Genomic DNA, 19,759 nt, shown 5'->3' with positions numbered 1-19,759 from the left:
GCCAAACTACGATGTCATAGAATACGCTTTACTTTGGACACGCCCTATTCTGCTTTTGGCCAATGAAATAGCTCGTTGCTACAAGACTGTGTACCAATGCAATCCATTTATGTTCAGACATGAAGGAAATAGAAATCGAGAATTGAGACATGCAGGAGGACCTAACCGCTTTGCTTATGTTTACTGAAAATCTGTTTTCATAGCCGACACTTTATTTGTTCAATAAAGCCAGCAGCTTCGGTATGTATTTTTTGTTGATTACTACAGTAATGAGTCCCGCTTTGCGATTCTCTATATCACTTATTTGGTGAACAGTAGCATTTAGCTTGTAAGCTTTTAGCTGTTTCTAAACAAGTATTGTTGATAAAATGTTTATGGTTCCTTTTACTGCATTTCCGAAGCCGCCCCCCCCCCCCCCCCCCCCATATGTTTGTTTGACAGTAATATATCTAGGAGAGCAAATAATTTTTCAAAGCGAATTTTGTTTAGAATAAATAATTGTAGATTGCATCCCAGAGAGACAAGAGTTTTAATAAATAATAATAACAGTATTGCTTCTAATCTATTTAATAAATAGATTTGATTGTTTTCGACTAGATTTAAAACATGGGGGAGCCACAGCAGGTCAGTGCTCTTCCACCGCCTCCAATGCAGTTCATCAAGGAGTACACGGATGAGAACGTGCGAAAGGGACTGGCCCCCAAACCCCCTCCTCCTATTCGAGACAGTTACATGATGTTTGGCAATCATTTCCAATGCGATGACATCATTATTCGACCATTGGAGACCCAGGGCATCGAGCGCCTCCACCCTATGCAGTTTGACCACAAGAGAGAGCTGAAGAAACTAAATATGTCCATCCTAGTCAACTTTCTGGACCTCCTGGACATCCTCATCAAAAGCCCAGGCAGCATTAAGCGAGAGGAGAAGATGGAGGACTTGAAACTCCTGTTTGTCCACATGCATCACCTCATCAATGAGTACCGTCCTCACCAGGCCAGGGAGACGCTTCGGGTCATGATGGAGGTTCAGAAGAGACAGAGGTTGGAGACGGCTGAGCGTTTCCAGAAGCATCTGGAGCGGGTGGTGGAGATGATTCAAGGGTGTCTTGTTTCGCTGCCTGATGATTTGTCACAACCTAACAGCTCCAGCGCGGGAGAGGCTGGTGGCGCGGGGTCAGCTGGAGGCTCAAGACTGAAAACAGAGCCTATGGATGTAGATGTGACGGGTGTTAGCTGCATGGTTGCACAAACGGACAAGAACGTGTCTTGTAATAAGGACAAAGTGTGGGACAAGGATGCTGCAATGTGCAGTATTATTGATGAGATGACATGAGCTGTCTAAGGAATGTATTGTGTTTTTATTGTTATTCAGGACATGCCCGTTCTTCAACTTTGTTACAAAACTCAACATAGGCAGACCACAAACACATACAGACATTTTTACTATTTAACACGGTGGTCTGCTCACACAGTCATTGAAGTAGAGCTGTATGTGTAAAATAATAAAGATCTGGTCTTTTCATTTTCATATCACTCACTGCTTTTTTGTGTTGTTTTCACATAAATAAAACAGACTGTAAGCATCAGTTCAAGCCACATGATAATGATAAAGGAAGAAAAAAGCTAGTTAAACTGCTGAGTAATAACCTGCTCTGCAGCCAGACAATGTTCTGTTATGTGATTTAGCCATTCTCAGTGTCACATGTTTACATGATGCAGATTGGTTGGAGGAAATGCAAACTTATACAACCTTTACTGCACTTATGCAATCTTGTGTAAGTGCACTTTAGTCTAACCAGTGACACAGATTTTAACCAAATGGACATTTGTATCATTGGTTGGTAATTACAATGCCTCTGTATTTGCAGTGTCATCCTATTATGCTTTAAGTCTTTACTCACCAGCATGCCACTGAACATTGTGTTCGACATACACGAGTCCATAAATACAGCAAGTATACGAAGATTTATGTAGGGTTTTCGAAGGTAATGTTTATTTAAAAGTTGTAGACAATTTGAGATAAATGTTTAAGAAATATTAACACAATGTTATTCCTCAGGGTTTATAATGTTATCAGTGGCACAGAATGCATGATCTCGGGAAGGGGCTGCATTCAACATCTAAAGCAAAACCCTTTCCTACGTGTGGCAAATGTTAAATTACACAAAGAAAAGGCAAGAAAGCAATTATCAAAGCACAAATATTGACCCATATGTCCATGGCAGAGTTTGCTTTGTAAGACTGTCATTGAATTAGTGCGCGAGATTCCCTGTTATGAAACGCGGCATTCGCTGTTTCACAACAGGGTGGAACGCGGAGCGGGGGAGCCAATGGGAAGCACCACCACGCGTCACGTGTTTTTTTTATTTATGTAATGTAATGGTGTCAGTGGCGAACACAGCATTATCTGCGGTCTAAACACAAGAGAAAGATGTTGGTCTAGCGTAATTAAAACAGGAAAATAGAGATCCATCGGTCGCTTTTTATTTTGTCCTTGCACTGCGTTGATGGAGTTCGGAAGAGTCAGCAAAGCAACGCTGATCGGACTAGTGCGGAGTGAACCGATTCATCATACTACACACAACAAGGGAAAACGTTACTCTCACAACAAAGACTGAGATATGATTGACAACAGATAATCATACATAGTAAATCTATTGTCACATATAAAAGTAAGTTGGAGAGGGAATCCTAAAGCATGCTCTTAGTCTTGGCATACTCGGCTCAATTTCGCAGAAACTGCAATCGGCCTTTGGAAGCTTATAAAAGCAGTGATCATGAAATGAGATAGGACAGGGCTGTTAAACTACCCGTGTCGTTTAACTTTTTATGCATGCCACATTTCATGCTCAAGAATCGAGCTCTTTAACTTTTGACAAAGGGCATCAGCTGTTCAACTTTCAGGAAGAAGCTGTCACCGGATGAGAGAGTCCAGCATGGATCTGCTGGAGTGTCCGATCTGTCTGTTCCTCATGTGCGAGCCCGTGACCATGAGCTGCGGTCACTCGTTCTGCAGGAGATGCATGGGCGCTTTCCTGCCCTCGCGATGCCCCACCTGCAAAGAACGACTGAAACAGAGAGATGCGAAAAACATCAAAAACAACGTGTTACTGTTCAGCATCATTGAGAAATGTTGCCCAGAAGAGACTAAGATGAAGTGTCACATTCAGGAGAAGCTGAAAACCAGCGAGTTTACAGAAGCGCTTCGTATTGCGGACGAAGGGATCGAGATGGGTAAGTTAAGGATGCAAACTCCGTCTACGAGGCAAATTACCTTATGCAACCACATTGTGCAACACGGTTTAGTGTTCCGTATCGGTTATGACAACTGAACATGCAGATGCTCGGACTATGGCTGTCTCAAAACTAGAGCTATGAACGGAGCTCGATTCGTTAATTCTTTCTATTAAACACCGTTTTTTTAATTATTATTACAGCAACCGAATTATTTTATGTTTAGTTGCTTTAAGGCGCTTGCGTTCAAAACACAGAGATACGCGCGAGTGTAGTCGAAAGAATCAATCTTGAGAACCGATTCTTTTTTGTGAATCAAAACATACATTACGATTCGGAAAACCGACCTATGAGTGTGATTACAGAATTAACCGGAGTCACTTAACAGTTACCCACCCGCAAGTTATTACTAACGTTATGTCTGACTTAAAATAAACCACAACTGTTACTGTTGCATGTTGTACGTAAGTCTCGCGAGACTTTTATCAGTGTTAATTATTGGTTGTTCACATGACAAAATTAATGAAATGTTAAATATTTTTGTTCTTATATTTTTTGATTTATAGTTAGGATGAATGAATCCACTGCGTTTATACCACCTATAAAAACTAAGTAAACCCACTTTTTGCAAGAATTGCAAATATGGTGCATAATAGAATGATCGGTGACATGGAAGGTGCCTAGGTTGTGCAGTCTAGATAGGAAGCTCACTAGATTTTATACAGCAAGTTGTACCCTTTCTTTTTCTTGCTGTACAGGATATTTGTAACTCATAATAATAGCAGGCTCTTGCTTTTTATAGGACATGTATGCAGTGACAGCACACCTCATTCTGCTGAAGTAGGCCAATGAGCTTGTGAACCTCATATTCACTAATGAAAAAGGAATACATTGAATGCAATTAAAAATCTCCAGAAGTATGATGATTTGAATTAAATGAGGATAAAATTTACAAGGATCTGTCAGTTCAGGACATCGCTGTGGAAAATGCATCATAGAGATTATGCAATTAAATGGTTAGTTCACCCAAAAATGAAAATTCTGTCATCATTTACTCTCCCTCATGTCGTTCCAAACACGAAAGACTTCATTCATCTTTGGAACACAAATGAAGATCTTTTTGATGAAATCTGAGTGATTTCTTTCCCTCCATTGACAGCTACACAACTACCACTTTGACGCTTCAAAAAGTTCATACTGAGATTGTAAAACTAATCCATAAGACTTGAGCGGTTTAGTCCAAATTTTCTGAAGAGACACGATTGCTTTATACGCTGAACAGAATTTATTTATTTTTATTCACATATAAACATTCACCAACTCACCCATCAGTTGTGGTAAACGGAAGCGCAAGCATGCTTGCTTGATGTGCGAGAAACAATGAGGTTCATTCTTGCGTGACGCAGCACATCTGAGCTTCTTCAAGAACCAATGAAGTTTGTTCTCGTGCGTCAAGCAAAGATGGTTGAGCTTCTGTTTGTGTTCGCTGATCAATATTTATATGTGAATAAAAGCCTAAATTCATTCAGTTCATTATACTGTATAAAGCGATCGTGTCTCTTCAGAAAATTTAGACTAAACCGCTTAGGATTAGATTTACAATCTCTTTATGAACTTTTCGAAGCGTCAGATTTGCGTAGCTGTCACAGAAATGGGGACAGAAATCTTAGATTTGATTAAAAAGTCTTACGGGTTTGGAACGACATTAGGGTGAGTAAACGATTCATCATTTACTAATTTTTGATCATTTTGAACTATCTAATTTAAAATTTAATATACTAAATGCATGTTTAGAATCAGATCAGCCTATAAACACAGGTAGGCTGAGATAATGAAAGCCATATGCAGCAGGAGTTTGAAATCTGTTGTTTCTAGAAATATTTGCCCTAGATTGCAGCATCAAATTCATTTTAACACAGCGTGGGTTAGTTGAAGACTGTTAGAGATTGTCTTTGTGATCCACCTACTCACACACTTTAGAGCGGAGAGCCGTGCTTGTTGAAAGCAACAGTGATTTCATAATCTCAGGTCTCCTAGGGTTAATGAATACCAGTGAAAATGGGTTAAAACATGTTGTGAGAGGCTGATGTCACTAACAAGGGTAAATAAAGCCATGAAAGAATCTCTAGGGCACACATTGGTGAAATAACAAGGTCTCTTGGGGATACAATATACACAAAGGAGACATTACAGAACATATTCTAAGATGCATGAATGTGGTTGTGCAGAATCCTGTGCAATTAATGTATCTCCGACATAATGAGCTATAGTGCACTATAGTGTAGTTTGGTAGTATTGTAAGGCTCTTCTCTTTTAGATATAGCATGACTATTAACATCAACAGTACCATTTGTCTTTTAGTGAATTAAACGTATCATTTTACGGCCACTGAATGAATGCAGTTATCTGTCTAGTAACCTAAACCCTCCCAGGCAAAACTCAGATGTCTGTCAACTCTTTGAATCCAATTAGAGGCAGTTTCCTGTACGCTCAGCGTTCTGCCCCACATAATCTTTCCCTCTTGTGTAACCGAGAATCTGGTTTGTAACTGCCTGGTTATTTCATCGGTCTGTGTGCACATATATAAATGCAACCTGAATTTCTGTCCCTCTTTGTGCAATAATTTGTAGAAGTTTTGGATTTCCGATCACTGTCAGATCAGATCCCTTTGTAGTTGAATTTGATTAATCTCTAAAGCACGCTCATCCACCCCTTCCTTTGTTTATCTTATAGCAGGCGAACTCCATTCGTTGCATTTGATCTTTATGCATTACACAGTTTATTTTCCTTATTTTTTGCATTATGCTATTAGATGGTCATCTCATGCCATCCAAGTGGTGCAGATCTAAGATGTGCACTAAAACACAATGTTCCCTAGAGGTGGGAGGAATGCTTATGCAGAGTGCTGCTGTTCAGAGATTAAAGATGTCCATTTAGGTTTCTCTCTTTTTGTTTAAAACTCCATAAAAGCCACATATCTATGTCTGAAATGAGACCGAGGATCATACTGTCCATCTGTTCATGCATCTACAGTCCCGGATGATGTGAGTCTGAAAGTGTGGCGGGCCGAGGCTTGCATGGGCCTCCGTCGCTTTTCTGATGCCCTCCGTGACCTGGATGACCTGTGCTGTGTGCGACCCAATTGGACTGAGGTGAGGGCCATCTTTGCTGACTGTACTGGTTATTTATATGTCGTCTAGGGACAAGACTTTGATTACTGTTTAGGAATGGTGTTGACAGATGAGTTATATTCTGCATTCTTAAAATCTGTATCAATTTATTATACATGTTTATTATTCTGCATACTCAAGCCAGATTTCTAAAATGTCTGTGCAGTCTCATGTTTTGGTTTTGCGGAAACGACTGACACAGTTTCATAGTTATATCATCTCTGTTGATATGGACAGAGCACATTGTGGTTTGGCATTATTCCCACAGCAGTTTACTGGCATACACTGCTGTTCAAAGTTAATCTTTAATGATACTCTTATAATTTATCACTTTTATTCAGCAAAAAGGCATTCAATTGATCAAAAGTGACAGTAAATGCATTTATAACATTACAAAAGAATTCTATTTCTTTTAAGGTTTTTATTTTTATTTTTTACTATACATTCATCAAATAATCCTGAAAAAATGATCATGGTTTCCAAAAATATTAGGCAGCACAATTGTATTCATCATTGACAATAATAAGAAAATATTTTTGAGCAGAAAATCAGCATATTAGAATCATTTCTGAAGGATCATGTGACACTGAAAACTGGAGTAATGATGCTGAAAATTCAGCTTTGTCATCAGAGAAATACATTTCATTTTCATTAAAATAGAAAACTATTTAAAATTGTAATAATATTTCAAAATATTACTATTATTGTTTTTACTGTATTCTTGATCAAATAAATGCAGCCTTGGTGAGCATAAGACACTTCAGTCATTAAAAAATCTTCCTGACCTAAAAAAATGTAAAATGTAGTGTTTGATTATGTTTTGATTATATATATATTAGGCTATGTAAAACGGGGGAGATTTACTTTTATTCCAGAGGACTTTTTCTAAATTATATTTAATAAATTGAATAGGAATATTTGTGTTAATAATTTGTGTTTTTAGGGATTCTTTCGTAAAGGGAATGTTCTTCTTGAAATGGGCAGACAGACTGAAGCCCTCATCCAGTTCTACCACTGCCTGAAGCAGCAGCCTGACTTTGCCCCTGCGAAAAACCAGATTAAGAAGGTGGGTCTTTCAGAATGTTTCCAGAAGTTTGATGAACAGTTCACTTTTCTGGAGAGAGTCAGAACCAAAACATCCAAATATGGAGCACGTTTTGCATGAATAAAATGTTTTACATGATATGCAGATCTTGGAAGCAGAGGGAATGCCTGTACCGGAAGAAGTTCCACGGATCCTGCATGTTGTGTCGGAGTACTTGCAAGATCCCTGTCCCATCACCAGCTCTGTTAGCCCCTCGTGCACAGATAGTCAGCGTTACACGCACAACAGTGCTGAAGGTCAAAGTGATGCTGGGCAGGTGAGGTGTGCGCACAGCACATATGTGACCCTGGACCACAAAACCAGTCACAAGGGTCAATTTTTTTAAATTGAGAATTATACACCATATAAAGGCTGAATAAATAAGCTTTCCATTGATGTATGGTTTGTTAGGATTGGACAATATTTGACTGAAATACAACTATTGAAAATCTGAAATCTGAGGGTGCAAAACATTGAGAAAATCGCCTTTAAAGTTGTCCATTTATGGTCGCGATTGTACTGCATCCACTCACAAAAATATTTTTTTTATATATGTTTACGGTAGGAAATGTACAAAATATCTTCATGCAACATGATCTTTACCTAATATCCTAATGATTTTTGTGACCCATACGATGTATTATTGGCTATTGCCACAAATATACCCGTGCGACATGTGACTGGTTTTGTGGTCCAGGGTCACATATGCTCTTGTGTAACATTGGTAATGTGAGCAACTAAAATATTAAACTAAAAGATCTGATATAGTTGTGATTGTGATGTTTTCTTAAAGATTCTCTTTTTTTTTTTCTCATGAAAATAGACTTTGATGCTGATATGGCAATAAAAATAAATTCATTTGTGATGTGAGCTATATGGGAAAGTTTTTGCTCACTCTCAAGGTCTTTCCTGTTCTGTCCTAGAATGCAACTAAAGTGAAGCACGGCACCAGCGGCGAGTGCTGCCTGAGCCTGTGTCAGGCCGTGTCCTTCCTCCCCACTGCTGAGGATGATGAGGAAATGATGATGAAGAGAGAGGAGAAACAGAACGGAGGTAAAGATATCTTACTGACTGCTCATGGAAACAAATGTAATGCATTCGCATTTATATATGCACCTTCTAGAAATGATTAAAACATTGTTTTTGTATTAAATATAATTGAATAATATTTTCAAAGTTTAGTTTTTAAATGGATAGTTCCAGTCCAGAATGCTGAAAGGTAGTTAGTTTAGCTGTTTTGCTTCATAAAATTTTAATTAATTGTCACTTGATGATGATTATTAAGTAAGGAATAATTGACGACAGGCCGTTGAATTATTAGAAAAATAATGCACACCCGAGGTGGTAATGCGGTCACGACGCGAAGCGGAGTGGCCGTTCACCTCGGGTGTGCATTATTTTTCTAATAATTCAACGGCCTGAAGTCAATTATTCCGCTTATACTACAGTTACCACACCTCGAAACATTGTTCAGATTATGTATTTCAAGACGTTTGTAAAGTTTTTTGTCATTAAAACGCTCTTGTATGTAGGACTAATTTCTTACGCATCTAATCCCCTGCCTCCGTTGCTAATTCCAAAACGTCATTTTAGAGTTAGTAACGGAGGTTTGAGCCACTGATAGCAGACTAATGCTGGGACACACGACTAGCTGACACATTCTCTGACTGTTTTCATCGCAGCATATTTTAAAAACCGACTTTAAACACAGACTGAATGCGCTGAACACGCGTTTGGACATGATAAGTCATAAGAAACAAATAACATTCATAACCGGCCTTAAAGTGTGTCCCCGGCTTTATGCAGTTATTAATGCAGTTATTAGAGAGAGATGTTGCAATAATGAGACAGAAAAGCATGTGCGTCAATATTATTATTTATTTATTAATTCAATTCGTTTTAATTAATTCGTTTATTTATTCTTTTGTTTCTATTATTGCCAGATGACAGTAGCCTAGACTAGCCAAATAAATGAAACACAAAGCCCTTTTAACAAGTAGGCCAATCAATAATTATTTATTTGTTAAATTATCTGCAATAAAAATCCGTGCTGCAGGACTATCCATTTATTTAGCCTATATTCAGTTTAATTTTCTATTGATTATATAGGACTATATACTTAATTTATTAAAATTAAACTGCATGTTTCCATTAATTGTGAAGCTAGACATTGAAAATTGCAGATCAAGCGCATGGGGCTAAATGTTTTTTCTTGTTATGAATTGTATCCTATCTTCCGTTATTACAGTTGACTACGCGAAGTGATATGGAACTGTAATGCGGTCAAGACCTGCCTGGAACTACTTTAGCTGTGCGTTTCCCTGAAAATAATGCACACCTTAGAACGTTCGTCAACCAATCAGATTCAAGCATTCAACGGCCCTGTAGTATAATCATTATTAATCTCATACTTTTTTTAAACTACGCATTAAGTAAGGAATACATAATAATGTGAGTAGGTGTTGGTTTCAGAAAATAGCGTGAGACTGGTTTGACACTTTGGCCATAATTATGTTCATAACATAGCCATTAACCAAGCTATATATACAGTATAACACATCCTCAATTTACCTATTGCATATCATAGTTCGAATTACAGGGGGTACTGGGGGGTACTATACCCCCCAATGAAGACCCAGTGCCCCCCAAAGGGACAGAAATATCAGTTTTGGGGGGGTCAGATAATTTTTCTGATATTGTGAAAAAATATAATTACAGTTACAATACAAGTCAACTCCTATTTTCACTGTAGGAACATTTTAATGTAAAGGGATTTCAGACACCCCTATTGTGGACTGTACCATTTTTAACCACCGTGGCTAGAAGCAACGGAGATAGAGAACGACTTCAACTTCTCAAGCAAGTGTCAACGCTGAATGACAAAACGCTAGTTTCATAAAGTATCATTCTTTTCAACATTCCTTATTTGTATATTCAAAAATATTTAAAATAATCTAATTTAATACAGTTATAATTTTTCAATGTAAATTATTTAATTTTATTGGTAACAGCCTAGTGTCTAATTATTTTAATTGAATATATTTATCAAATTTAAGAATTTGAAATGAAAGATGGAGCATACATTTAATAAAATTAGGGGAAAATGCCCTTTATAAAGGTACAAAAAATTATTCTGAGTGTTTTCAAACAGTGATGTAATGAAACATTGACAATTTAAGCTTGAAGAGAGTAAAGCCTCTGTTTAGGCTATTAAGGAAATGTAATTTTGCCAAAAGAAGAACTTTTATTTTAAATAAATGTTCATTTTAAATCAGCCTACTTCAGTGTGATATGTTACCATATTATCATGCTTAATACTGAGAATTTGAATAATTGTAATGTGATGATCAGATGCAGATATCTAAATCAAAGAATATGGGTGGTTTGCGGGTGGATTATTTATTTTTAATAGTGGATTTGGGTGACTCAAAGTGCACCAGATTAATGAATTTATCTTTAAAATGTACAAAATTTTCTTGTATGCCCCCAGACCCCCCTAGAGGTACCAAGCTCCACCAACAAAAAAATGTGGGAAACACATTAGGCTATATGATGATCTACAAAAAAATACAAATTTAATTATCTTATTATTAAAATACATTATTATGATTTTACCACCTCCGCCTCATTTTGAGCCAGGAAAAACCCTGAAATAGGCAATAGTCTTCTTGTAAAGGTATTACTTTTACTAGTAATTAGAATGGTATTTCAGTGCACTTAACTTCTAACTTTTGGGAGTTGATCAAAACAGTTCTCTTTTGGATATATAATAACAATGAGATATTCTGTAGCCTACTGATTATCAGTTTGTCGCATGTTTAGACCTTGTATGTGTGTTGCACAACACATGTTGCACTTGGCGATCACGGTGGGGATTGGTAGTGGACCATGATGGTCATAGAAGAAGTGAAGGGGCAGTACCCCCCAATTATGGTGGGGTAATTCGCACTCTGTTGCATATGTATACAAAAATCTAATAATATGTCATAAGTAAATTGTCATATTAAACATATGATATTCATTTTGATATTCGAGATTACTTTGGGTTTTGTAAGTTCTTTATTCATTAGTTCATAGTAGTTCATTGTTCAACCCAGGTAAACATAATGGGTTATATATTCATATTATTATTAAATATTATTATTCATATAAATATTATTTCATTTTACTTCATAAGCAGTTACTTTGTTTAGACATGATTAGACAACAAATCAGAATGACATTCATTCAAAGTTTATGTGTGTTGTTTGGTTCTTTAGGTGTGTGCAGTGTGGGCAGAGAGTCCTGCCTCAGCGTTCTGACAGTGACTGATTTTGAGTGCCCTCTCTGCATCAGGTCAGTGGAGATTTATAGTGTGTCCTTTTTCACTGACCTTATATCCTGCTACCAGACCCTTGCATTTTCTTGAACTTTGATATAGTATTTAAATGTTAGATTACAGCTGGCACTTGCTTAATTGAAGACACAACATATTCTTTAATACTTTAACGAGTGGTCATGTTTGTGGTCATACCAGTGTATTGTAAGTTACTGTGGAGCTGTTAAATGCTTGATTCTGAATGGTTTACAAACGTTCTAAGGTGTGCAATTACAAAAAAGGGAAACGCACAGCTAAAGTTGTTCCAGGCAGGTCTTACATTTTACATTTTACATTTAGTCATTTAGCAGACGCTTTTGTCCAAAGCGACTTACAATTTAGGACTAAATTAAGCGAGTCATTGTGAAGCGGCAAAAACAACGCAAGTGCTCAAAATACGAAGTTCAGGCATTGTTCAGAGTAGCATAAGCCCGATAAGGGAGGATTAAAGGAAAAGGAAAGAAATATATATATATTTTTTTTTATATATGAGGTTAAGTGCCCACGGAAGAGATGAGTTTTCAGTTGTCTTTTGAATGTTGTCAGGGATTCTGCATTCCGGATGAGGTTGGGGAGGGAACCGTGAATGAGAATGTCTTGATTACATTATATGTCCATATCACTTCGTCAAATGATTTCAGAGGTCCTTACAGCCTACAACAGCAAAAGAACAAAAACCTACAAAGACATTGACCAAGCAAATCGATATAACAAACAATTAAATAAAAATGACAAATTATATCCATTGTTTTCATCATGGAATTACCTTTCATTATCTATGGAAAGCACACTCTCTTTCTCCTGCTCTATCTCCCATACAAACACACACACACACACACACACACACACACACACACACACACACTCACATACAGCACACACACACACTCACTCACTCACTCACTCTCTCACACACACACACACACACACACACACACACACACACACACACACTCACACTCACACTCACACTCACACACACACGCTCTCTCGCACGCACGTACACACACACACACACACACAACTTGTTGTCATTGCTGCCCTGCGTCTTTATCAGTAAAATAGTTTTTTCAGTTTCTCAGTTACGTGACTGTTCTTGAAGCAGTTAAACTTACATCTTCACTATTAGTTAGATGCTGCTTGCGATGAGATGCATAAGAAATTAGTGTTTAAAGGATAAGAATCTGACATACTGTATATCTTATAAACGAAATAAAACATTGAACAGTGTTTTGAGGCGTGGTAACTGTAATGTAAGCGGAATATATTGACTCCGGGTTGTTGAATTATTTGAAAAATAATGGACAAAATAATGCACTACTATTTGTGATAATTAAGCGGCATGTTGTTAATTATTCCTTATCAATTGTTATTATCAGTTGATATATTTCTGCAAAGTGATCCTCTTCTTAATGAAATGGGATAAAACCAGATTAAAACCAGATAAAAATCTGACTTAATGAGGATTTTAAGTCTTTTATTCCAGAAGACTGTCGTGCATAAACAGATGTGTTTATTAACTTCCCACCTCTTATCTGTGCTCAATGGATCAATGATCACTATCATGATCAATGGATTAAAGGTTATTCTATGAGCCGGTGACAACACCCTGTGGACACACGTTCTGCAAGAACTGCATCGAGAGAAGTCTGGATCACAATCTCCGCTGTCCACTCTGCAAACAACCACTGCAGGAGGTAAAGTATCTATTTCATAAAGTAAATAAACAAAAATAAAACCATAATCATATTACAAATCATATTACATAGCAGTATAAGTCTCACCACATTACTTCCTATTCGCAGTATTTTAAGAACAGGAAGTACAACCCCACAGTGCTGCTGCAGGAGATTATTTGCCGCCTCTTCCCCCAGCAGTTGGCAGAGAGGAAACAGGTGCACGAGGCAGAGATGGAAGAGCTCTCAAAGTGAGTGCCCCTCTCAATGATAACAAAAAAAACAAAAAAAAAACAGTGCTCCTGCCTATTTATTGCAAATAAATGTATTTATTTCCCATGCTGCTGAGGTCTGGAAGAGCTCCAGTATCTGCAAAATGTATAAAATGGTGTCTAGAAGTCTTCACACAATATCAGACGTCTTCTGGACTGTTAAAGCCTCTGATAAAGTGTGCCATCTTTCAACTGACCATCTTTTATCTCCAGTTTGACCAAGGACATCCCAATCTTTGTGTGCACGGTGGCGTACCCTGGCATCCCTTGCCCGCTGCACATCTTTGAGCCTCGTTACCGTCTGATGATGCGCAGATGTATGGAGACGGGCACCAAAAAGTTTGGCATGTGCAGCTATGAGCATGGCAAAGGGTATACAAATAAAATATTATGTAGCTAACATCTGTCATTTAAGGTTATGCTAGCTTCCGCACTTACTGATTTTAAGAAACTTAATTTAGGCCTTATTAATTCTCAAATTATATACATACAGTCATGTGAAAACGAAAGGACACCCTTTCGAATTTTATGGTTTTACGTATCATAAAAATCGTCTTAAAATTAGGTAAATGCAACCTCAGATGAACAATAACACATGACTTAAAGGGTGTAACACATTACACCATGTCATTATTTATTTAACAAAAGCCATATATATATATATATATATATATATATATATATATATATATATATTACATTGTTTTGATACTAGAATTTCCTGTCACAGCTTTGCAGATTATGGCTGCATGTTGGATATTTTGGAACTTGAATTGCTTCCCGATGGTCGCTCCTATGTGGATACAGTGGGAGGAAGTCGCTTCCGAGTGCTCAGGAGAGGACAGAGAGATGGCTACCAAACTGCTGATATTGAGTACCTAGAGGATCATAAGGTCAGAGGTTACAGATTGCCATAACTCAAATTTCAGATCTGAGTCCAAGAAAAAGTCACATTCGAAGAACTCTTTAATGCAATACAGCATTATTAAAGCACAAAAGACTATATGTCAAATATGAAAAAAATAAACCTTATAACCAGATAATACAAGAATCATTTAAATGAAATTGCTCTCATGGGGTCGGTACCACTGAAACATTCTAGAATTCTGTCTAATCTATTTAGTAACTATGGTGATTTCAGTTAGTTTAGTCAAATCTTAACTTAATGCTTAAGATAGGAAGTATCTTTAATACAGCCCTTGATGTACTTCTCATCTTAAAGGTTACAGTCTCTTGTCACAATAGAAATCTGGCACATGTTTATCTGAAATGTTGGCACGCTTGCATTCTATAATGTATATTGGTATTTAAACTAAAGTGCTGTGCCTGCGTGAGCCTCCGGGATATTATTCTACCATAGCAAACTGTGGCAGTAGCAAGCTCTTTTTGTCATTTTATTATATTCTGTCATTTTAATAACTGTCAATCACAACTAGTTTTAATATATTATATATTATTAACTATAGTAAGCATGCATTTCAGTACATTATATTAAAATATAATGATCTGAATGCCTGCATAAAGGTGGATCGTTTTAATACTGCTTTGACCTGTTGTGGGACACTTCCTCAAGATGAAATTTGTGCAGAAGTTTCTCACACTTTCTATACACTGCACTGCATAGGAAGTTGTGGTGCCCACTGAGGCTATGTGTGGAAGTGATCATGATTGTAGTGACTCAAATAGTGCAGTGACACCAAGATGATTGTCACTATAACAATAATCAAGCCATTTGGCTGCCGCAGTTATTTTCATTAAATTGCATCCGGTTGAGTTCACATACTAGGGCAGAATACTGTAATTTCTCGTCATTTCAATAGGTTCAGGTTGGTTCTGACTCTGGCAATTAAATGTTTATTAATAAAATGTTTAAGGCAAGTAGAGCCACGCAACAGTGTGGTGTTTTTTGTTCAGTTATCATTATTAGTGAATAACGTTGGACTTTTTAATCTTCTAGTAGTCGTTTTCCCAATGGTTGTGTCTCAACCACCTAAATAAGGTGTCATGTTTGAACATTAAATGAAAAGCATGCATAAAAGATTCATGAGGGGGTTTTTATCACTATCACAAGCCCGAGCCTGTTTGCATGATAGATTGCTTATAATGGCTGTAAATATGAAACCTTTTGTTAGCACTGCAAATTTGATATCAAGTAAATACTTAATGTTAATTAGCGTTAATTGCAAGTGTATTCATCGAACAGCTTGTGATTAACTGCCTGTTAGTCAACAAACAAGCTCTTTTCTAACTCATCTTCATTATGATTTCACAAGCATTGTTTTATCATCAGGTTGAAGAAAGCATGTAAATAACAGGAAAACTTCTACTTGTTTGCGTTTAGGTCGAAGGCGGCGAGCTTGAATTACTTCAGCTTCTCCATGACAGCGTGTATCAGCAGGCGAGAGAGTGGTACCATCGTCTGAACAGCCGCATTCAGGAGCAGATCAGCCGGCAGTACGGCATCATGCCCGAGAAAGAGGACAACATTCAGGTCAGAGCACGCCGAATATTGTGTTTATTAGCAAAACCACCGATCTTGCGTTTTAATAGTAACTTTCTAACGAGAATGAATGTTTTTGTGCGTTGCAGGCGTCTGCTAATGGACCGGCCTGGTGCTGGTGGCTGCTGTCAGTGCTGCAGTTAGATCCAGCCTATCAGACCACCGTTCTGTCTTTGACTTCCCTGAAGGATAGACTGGGTCATCTACGCATTGTACTAGAATACTTCTCTCAGAGCTAGGACAGAGACACATTAAATGCCAAAATTGCTGATCTCATCACATGCATGCCCCACGGAAGATTATTATTATTTTTTTAATTTGTCACCTTTTTTTTTTTTCTTATCATAATCCATACACAATATATTGTGCTTGGATTATACAACGGACAGCTATGATATGGGTTGGTTGAAAATAAGATGACTTGTTCCAGTGGCTGTACAACTATTGAATTAGTCATTGAACTAATTCCTACTTAGTCAAGCACCAAAGAATTAAGGACTCGTTCTACACAGAACAGCTGTTTATTGGTTCACGCTGTTCGCTTCATTAAACATCATCAGAGTGGATGCCAAATGTTGCAGCTAGTTTTGTTGACATACATTTGAGATGTTTCCAGTAGTGCTGCGCCCTGGCCAGGATTTATTTTGAAAGTGTAGCTCACATTTGTGGCCGAGAGGGAAACTGTTGGCCCAAGGTTCTGATGACTGAATAGGAGCTCATTGATTATGCATGAATGAAACGCTTATGACTACAGACTCAAAATCTCACAATTCCGGCCGTTCGTTTTAGTAGAATCAGAAATAATATTATGAGGAGTTACATTAATATTGCTATACTAATGACAGAGAATACACTTCCATTTTTTTTCCATGAATGAAAGCTGCTAATTGTGCTTGTTTCATTTTTGTATTAAATCTGTTGCAAGCTTGCTGGCGTAACACTAAGGAGGAGAGGAAAAGAGGAAAGAATTTTAGCAGTCTGTAGTATTTTTTTGAAAGAAATAAATACTTTTATTTAGCAAGAATGCTCAAAATCGATCAAAAGTGACAGTTTTATAGTTAAACATTTACTAAAGATTTCTGTTTTTAAAAAATGTGAGTTTTTCAACAACAACATAATAATAAAGCTTTGCCATCACAGGAATAAATTACATTTTAAAAATATTCAAAAGGAAAACAGATATTTTAATTTTAATGATAATTTACAGTATTATTGTTTTTACTATATTTTTAATCAAATACATGTAGCCTTGATGAGACTATAAAAAATGAAAAACATTAAAAATCTTACCAGCCCCAAATTTTTTAACAGTAGCGCATAAAATTCTCAAACGGCAGTTTCAGACTTGTCATGGGCACCAGGGCCGTTGTGGGAGGTGTTGTGAATGTTTTAGCCATCTGGTCGATCAGTACAGCTCTCCAAACCTCTTTGTGTCAGTCATATTGGATTATTTATGTGCGCTTGTGCCTTGTGTTAGGCCTTAATCTAGTTTCAGATATTTAGTTAAGGAGGACTGTGACATTTAATTTCCTTATTTCCTTCTTCTGTTTTAGTGCCACATTCTGAGGAATGTTAAAACTGCAAAGTTATATGTGATGTAACACTTAAATGGGCTTAAACTTACCTTTTTTTTTTTTTTTTTTTACACTGGTGAATGTGCCATTGTTTTTTTTTTATTGCTGGAAGTCCAACAAGGGTAAAAATGCACCAACCTGCACTGTCAATTTTGTTGCACATTTTTCAGATTTTATCTGTTGTGCACTGCTCTGAAGATTACTGTCAATTTTCCATATTGAAAACCAGTTATTAACAGGTTGGTGCTTGGCTTTCGACCCTGTTTTGAATGCAGTATGCCTAAACGTACAGAAAGGTGTTTTGTTTGAGGAAATATAAATCTGGGTATTTTTGGAGGAAAGATTTTAGGGCTCATCTATTAGGTACAGAAAGGTTCTTAAACTGAGATTGAAAGAGGCCTCAGTTATGTTTCTCACGAGACCGCAATGAATCAGAGAGACACATATATGAAAGGGATTCAAATCAGAATAGGATTTTATTTGAATTTGCTTTAGTAATTTAAATAATAGAAAAGTTACTGATTGTTGCATCTGATGTGTTTTTTCATGTCTAAGGTGCACTCTTGTTGTCTCAGGATTAAGGACTTGAAAATCACTTACAAATGCTTTCAGAACTGTTGCTTCATCTGTAGTGTGACTCAGTTACGTGCTATCGAGTCTGACAATGTCAAATGTTCACCCTTCTGTTTATTACTAGTGTATGTGAAAGTGGCAGATCCTGTGGTGTTGCTTTGGGATAGTACACGTGCAATGTGTGACTTTATTCACTAATAGTCTCAAAAACAAGGAGAAGGACTCCTGTAAACCAAATCAGTTGAAGAGCTATAAAAAAAGACTTTGGTTTTATAGATTAGTCCACTCAAATCAAACTTAATAATCAAGATTATATCCATTGTTTTGTTAAGAAATTGCTCAAGAAGCAAATATCTTCCAGTCAATGGCAAATAATGATTGCTTGTTTGTTTTTAAATGATCCATGGATCTTTCTTTCTTTTTTGTCACTAATTCTATTATTGTCATATATTGATGTGTTTGGAATTAAAGCAGCTTTTGCCAGAGTATTTTATAATTTGTAATCCCTGGTGTAAACTAGGGGCCTGTATCAGTGATTTTTCTTTTGAGAGATTTGTTGTATAACTCTCAAGGAGTTATACGATATGCATTATACTACAATAAATGTAACATGAAAATCATTCAAAATATCATTGCTTTTCTGTCATTGGAAATTGCAAAATCAAATTAATAATAATAATAATAATATAAATAAAACATTAAAATCAAACCTATTTATTTATAGTTTGTATTACCAAGCATCCACTAGATGGCGTCATACAATCACATGATTGGCACCAGATTGTCTGATGTATTAGCATCTATCAGCGTCTTCCATTTCTTACCGTAAAAGAGTAAAGATGTTAGTTTTTTCTCCTTTCCAAGCAGACTGGTCTATCATATTTTGCTAGTTTTCCCCCCCCTTTACAATAAAGGTCAATAGGGACTATTGTTATTTTGTATGTATGGACAAAATATCTTTACATCAAGATCCCACTTGTTAATGTTAGTGAGTTAGTGCATTAAAGGGGCTATATGCTTTTTTCTGAAATTTAAACTCGCGACTGACACCTGTGGCCAAAAAACGGAACTGCTCTTCCTTTCTGCTCGCTCTCGTACGTGCACACTTCACAAGTCATCCGCTGCAAAGAAGTCAACATTATGTTTACAGAGGTAAGAACAGTCAAATACATATATTGTTTGAGAAACTAAGTTTGTTTGCTGACTAGCGGTGGTGGCAGAGTGATCTGAAACGTTTAACATGAACGCGCTTGACGTCACATCCGCAGACAGCGCGCGAAAAATCCGACCCGACAGAAAATAGGAAAAATAGGATAC

General features: G+C 37.0%; 2 protein-coding genes across 3 annotated transcripts; both read left to right on the top strand.

Moving 5' to 3' along the window:
- Positions 1–106: 106 nt before the first annotated feature.
- On the top strand, positions 107–1,535 carry med7 (mediator complex subunit 7). Its single transcript, XM_084133813.1, has 2 exons — positions 107–240; positions 598–1,535. The coding sequence occupies exon 2, from the start codon at positions 607–609 to the stop codon at positions 1,333–1,335; it is 729 nt and encodes a 242-aa protein (XP_083989939.1). The 5' UTR covers positions 107–240; positions 598–606; the 3' UTR covers positions 1,336–1,535.
- Positions 1,536–2,354: 819 nt separating this feature from the next.
- On the top strand, positions 2,355–19,069 carry lonrf4 (LON peptidase N-terminal domain and ring finger 4). 2 transcript variants are annotated; one of them, XM_084133811.1, is made up of 12 exons: positions 2,355–3,236; positions 6,270–6,388; positions 7,350–7,472; positions 7,597–7,767; positions 8,414–8,543; positions 11,750–11,825; positions 13,430–13,544; positions 13,653–13,774; positions 14,009–14,167; positions 14,526–14,688; positions 16,137–16,286; positions 16,385–19,069. In XM_084133811.1, the coding sequence occupies exons 1-12, from the start codon at positions 2,924–2,926 to the stop codon at positions 16,532–16,534; spliced, it is 1,791 nt and encodes a 596-aa protein (XP_083989937.1). In that variant the 5' UTR covers positions 2,355–2,923; the 3' UTR covers positions 16,535–19,069. The 2 variants fall into 2 exon arrangements, with proteins under 2 accessions (XP_083989937.1, XP_083989938.1); XM_084133812.1 differs by lacking the exon at positions 2,355–3,236 and adding an exon at positions 6,073–6,173.
- The last annotated feature ends 690 nt before the right edge of the window (positions 19,070–19,759 follow it).

Source organism: Abramis brama, assembly GCF_963993115.1.
Source record: "Abramis brama genome assembly, chromosome: 13".
Taxonomy (NCBI): Eukaryota; Metazoa; Chordata; class Actinopteri; order Cypriniformes; family Leuciscidae; genus Abramis; species Abramis brama.
Note: the sequence above shows the minus strand (reverse complement) of the source record. Positions and strands in the feature narration are given on the sequence as shown.

What these genes read in the sequence shown, in the direction of transcription:
- med7 (XM_084133813.1), top strand. Translation starts at nt 607, where the DNA reads ATGGGGGAGCCACAGCAGGTCAGTGCTCTTCCACCGCCTCCAATGCAG.
- lonrf4 (XM_084133811.1), top strand. Translation starts at nt 2,924, where the DNA reads ATGAGAGAGTCCAGCATGGATCTGCTGGAGTGTCCGATCTGTCTGTTC. An exon ending in AGAGGAGAAACAGAACGGAG is followed by an intron (nt 8,544 to 11,749) that starts GTAAAGATATCT and finishes TTGGTTCTTTAG; the next exon opens with GTGTGTGCAGTGTGGGCAGA. An exon ending in GCAAACAACCACTGCAGGAG is followed by an intron (nt 13,545 to 13,652) that starts GTAAAGTATCTA and finishes TCCTATTCGCAG; the next exon opens with TATTTTAAGAACAGGAAGTA.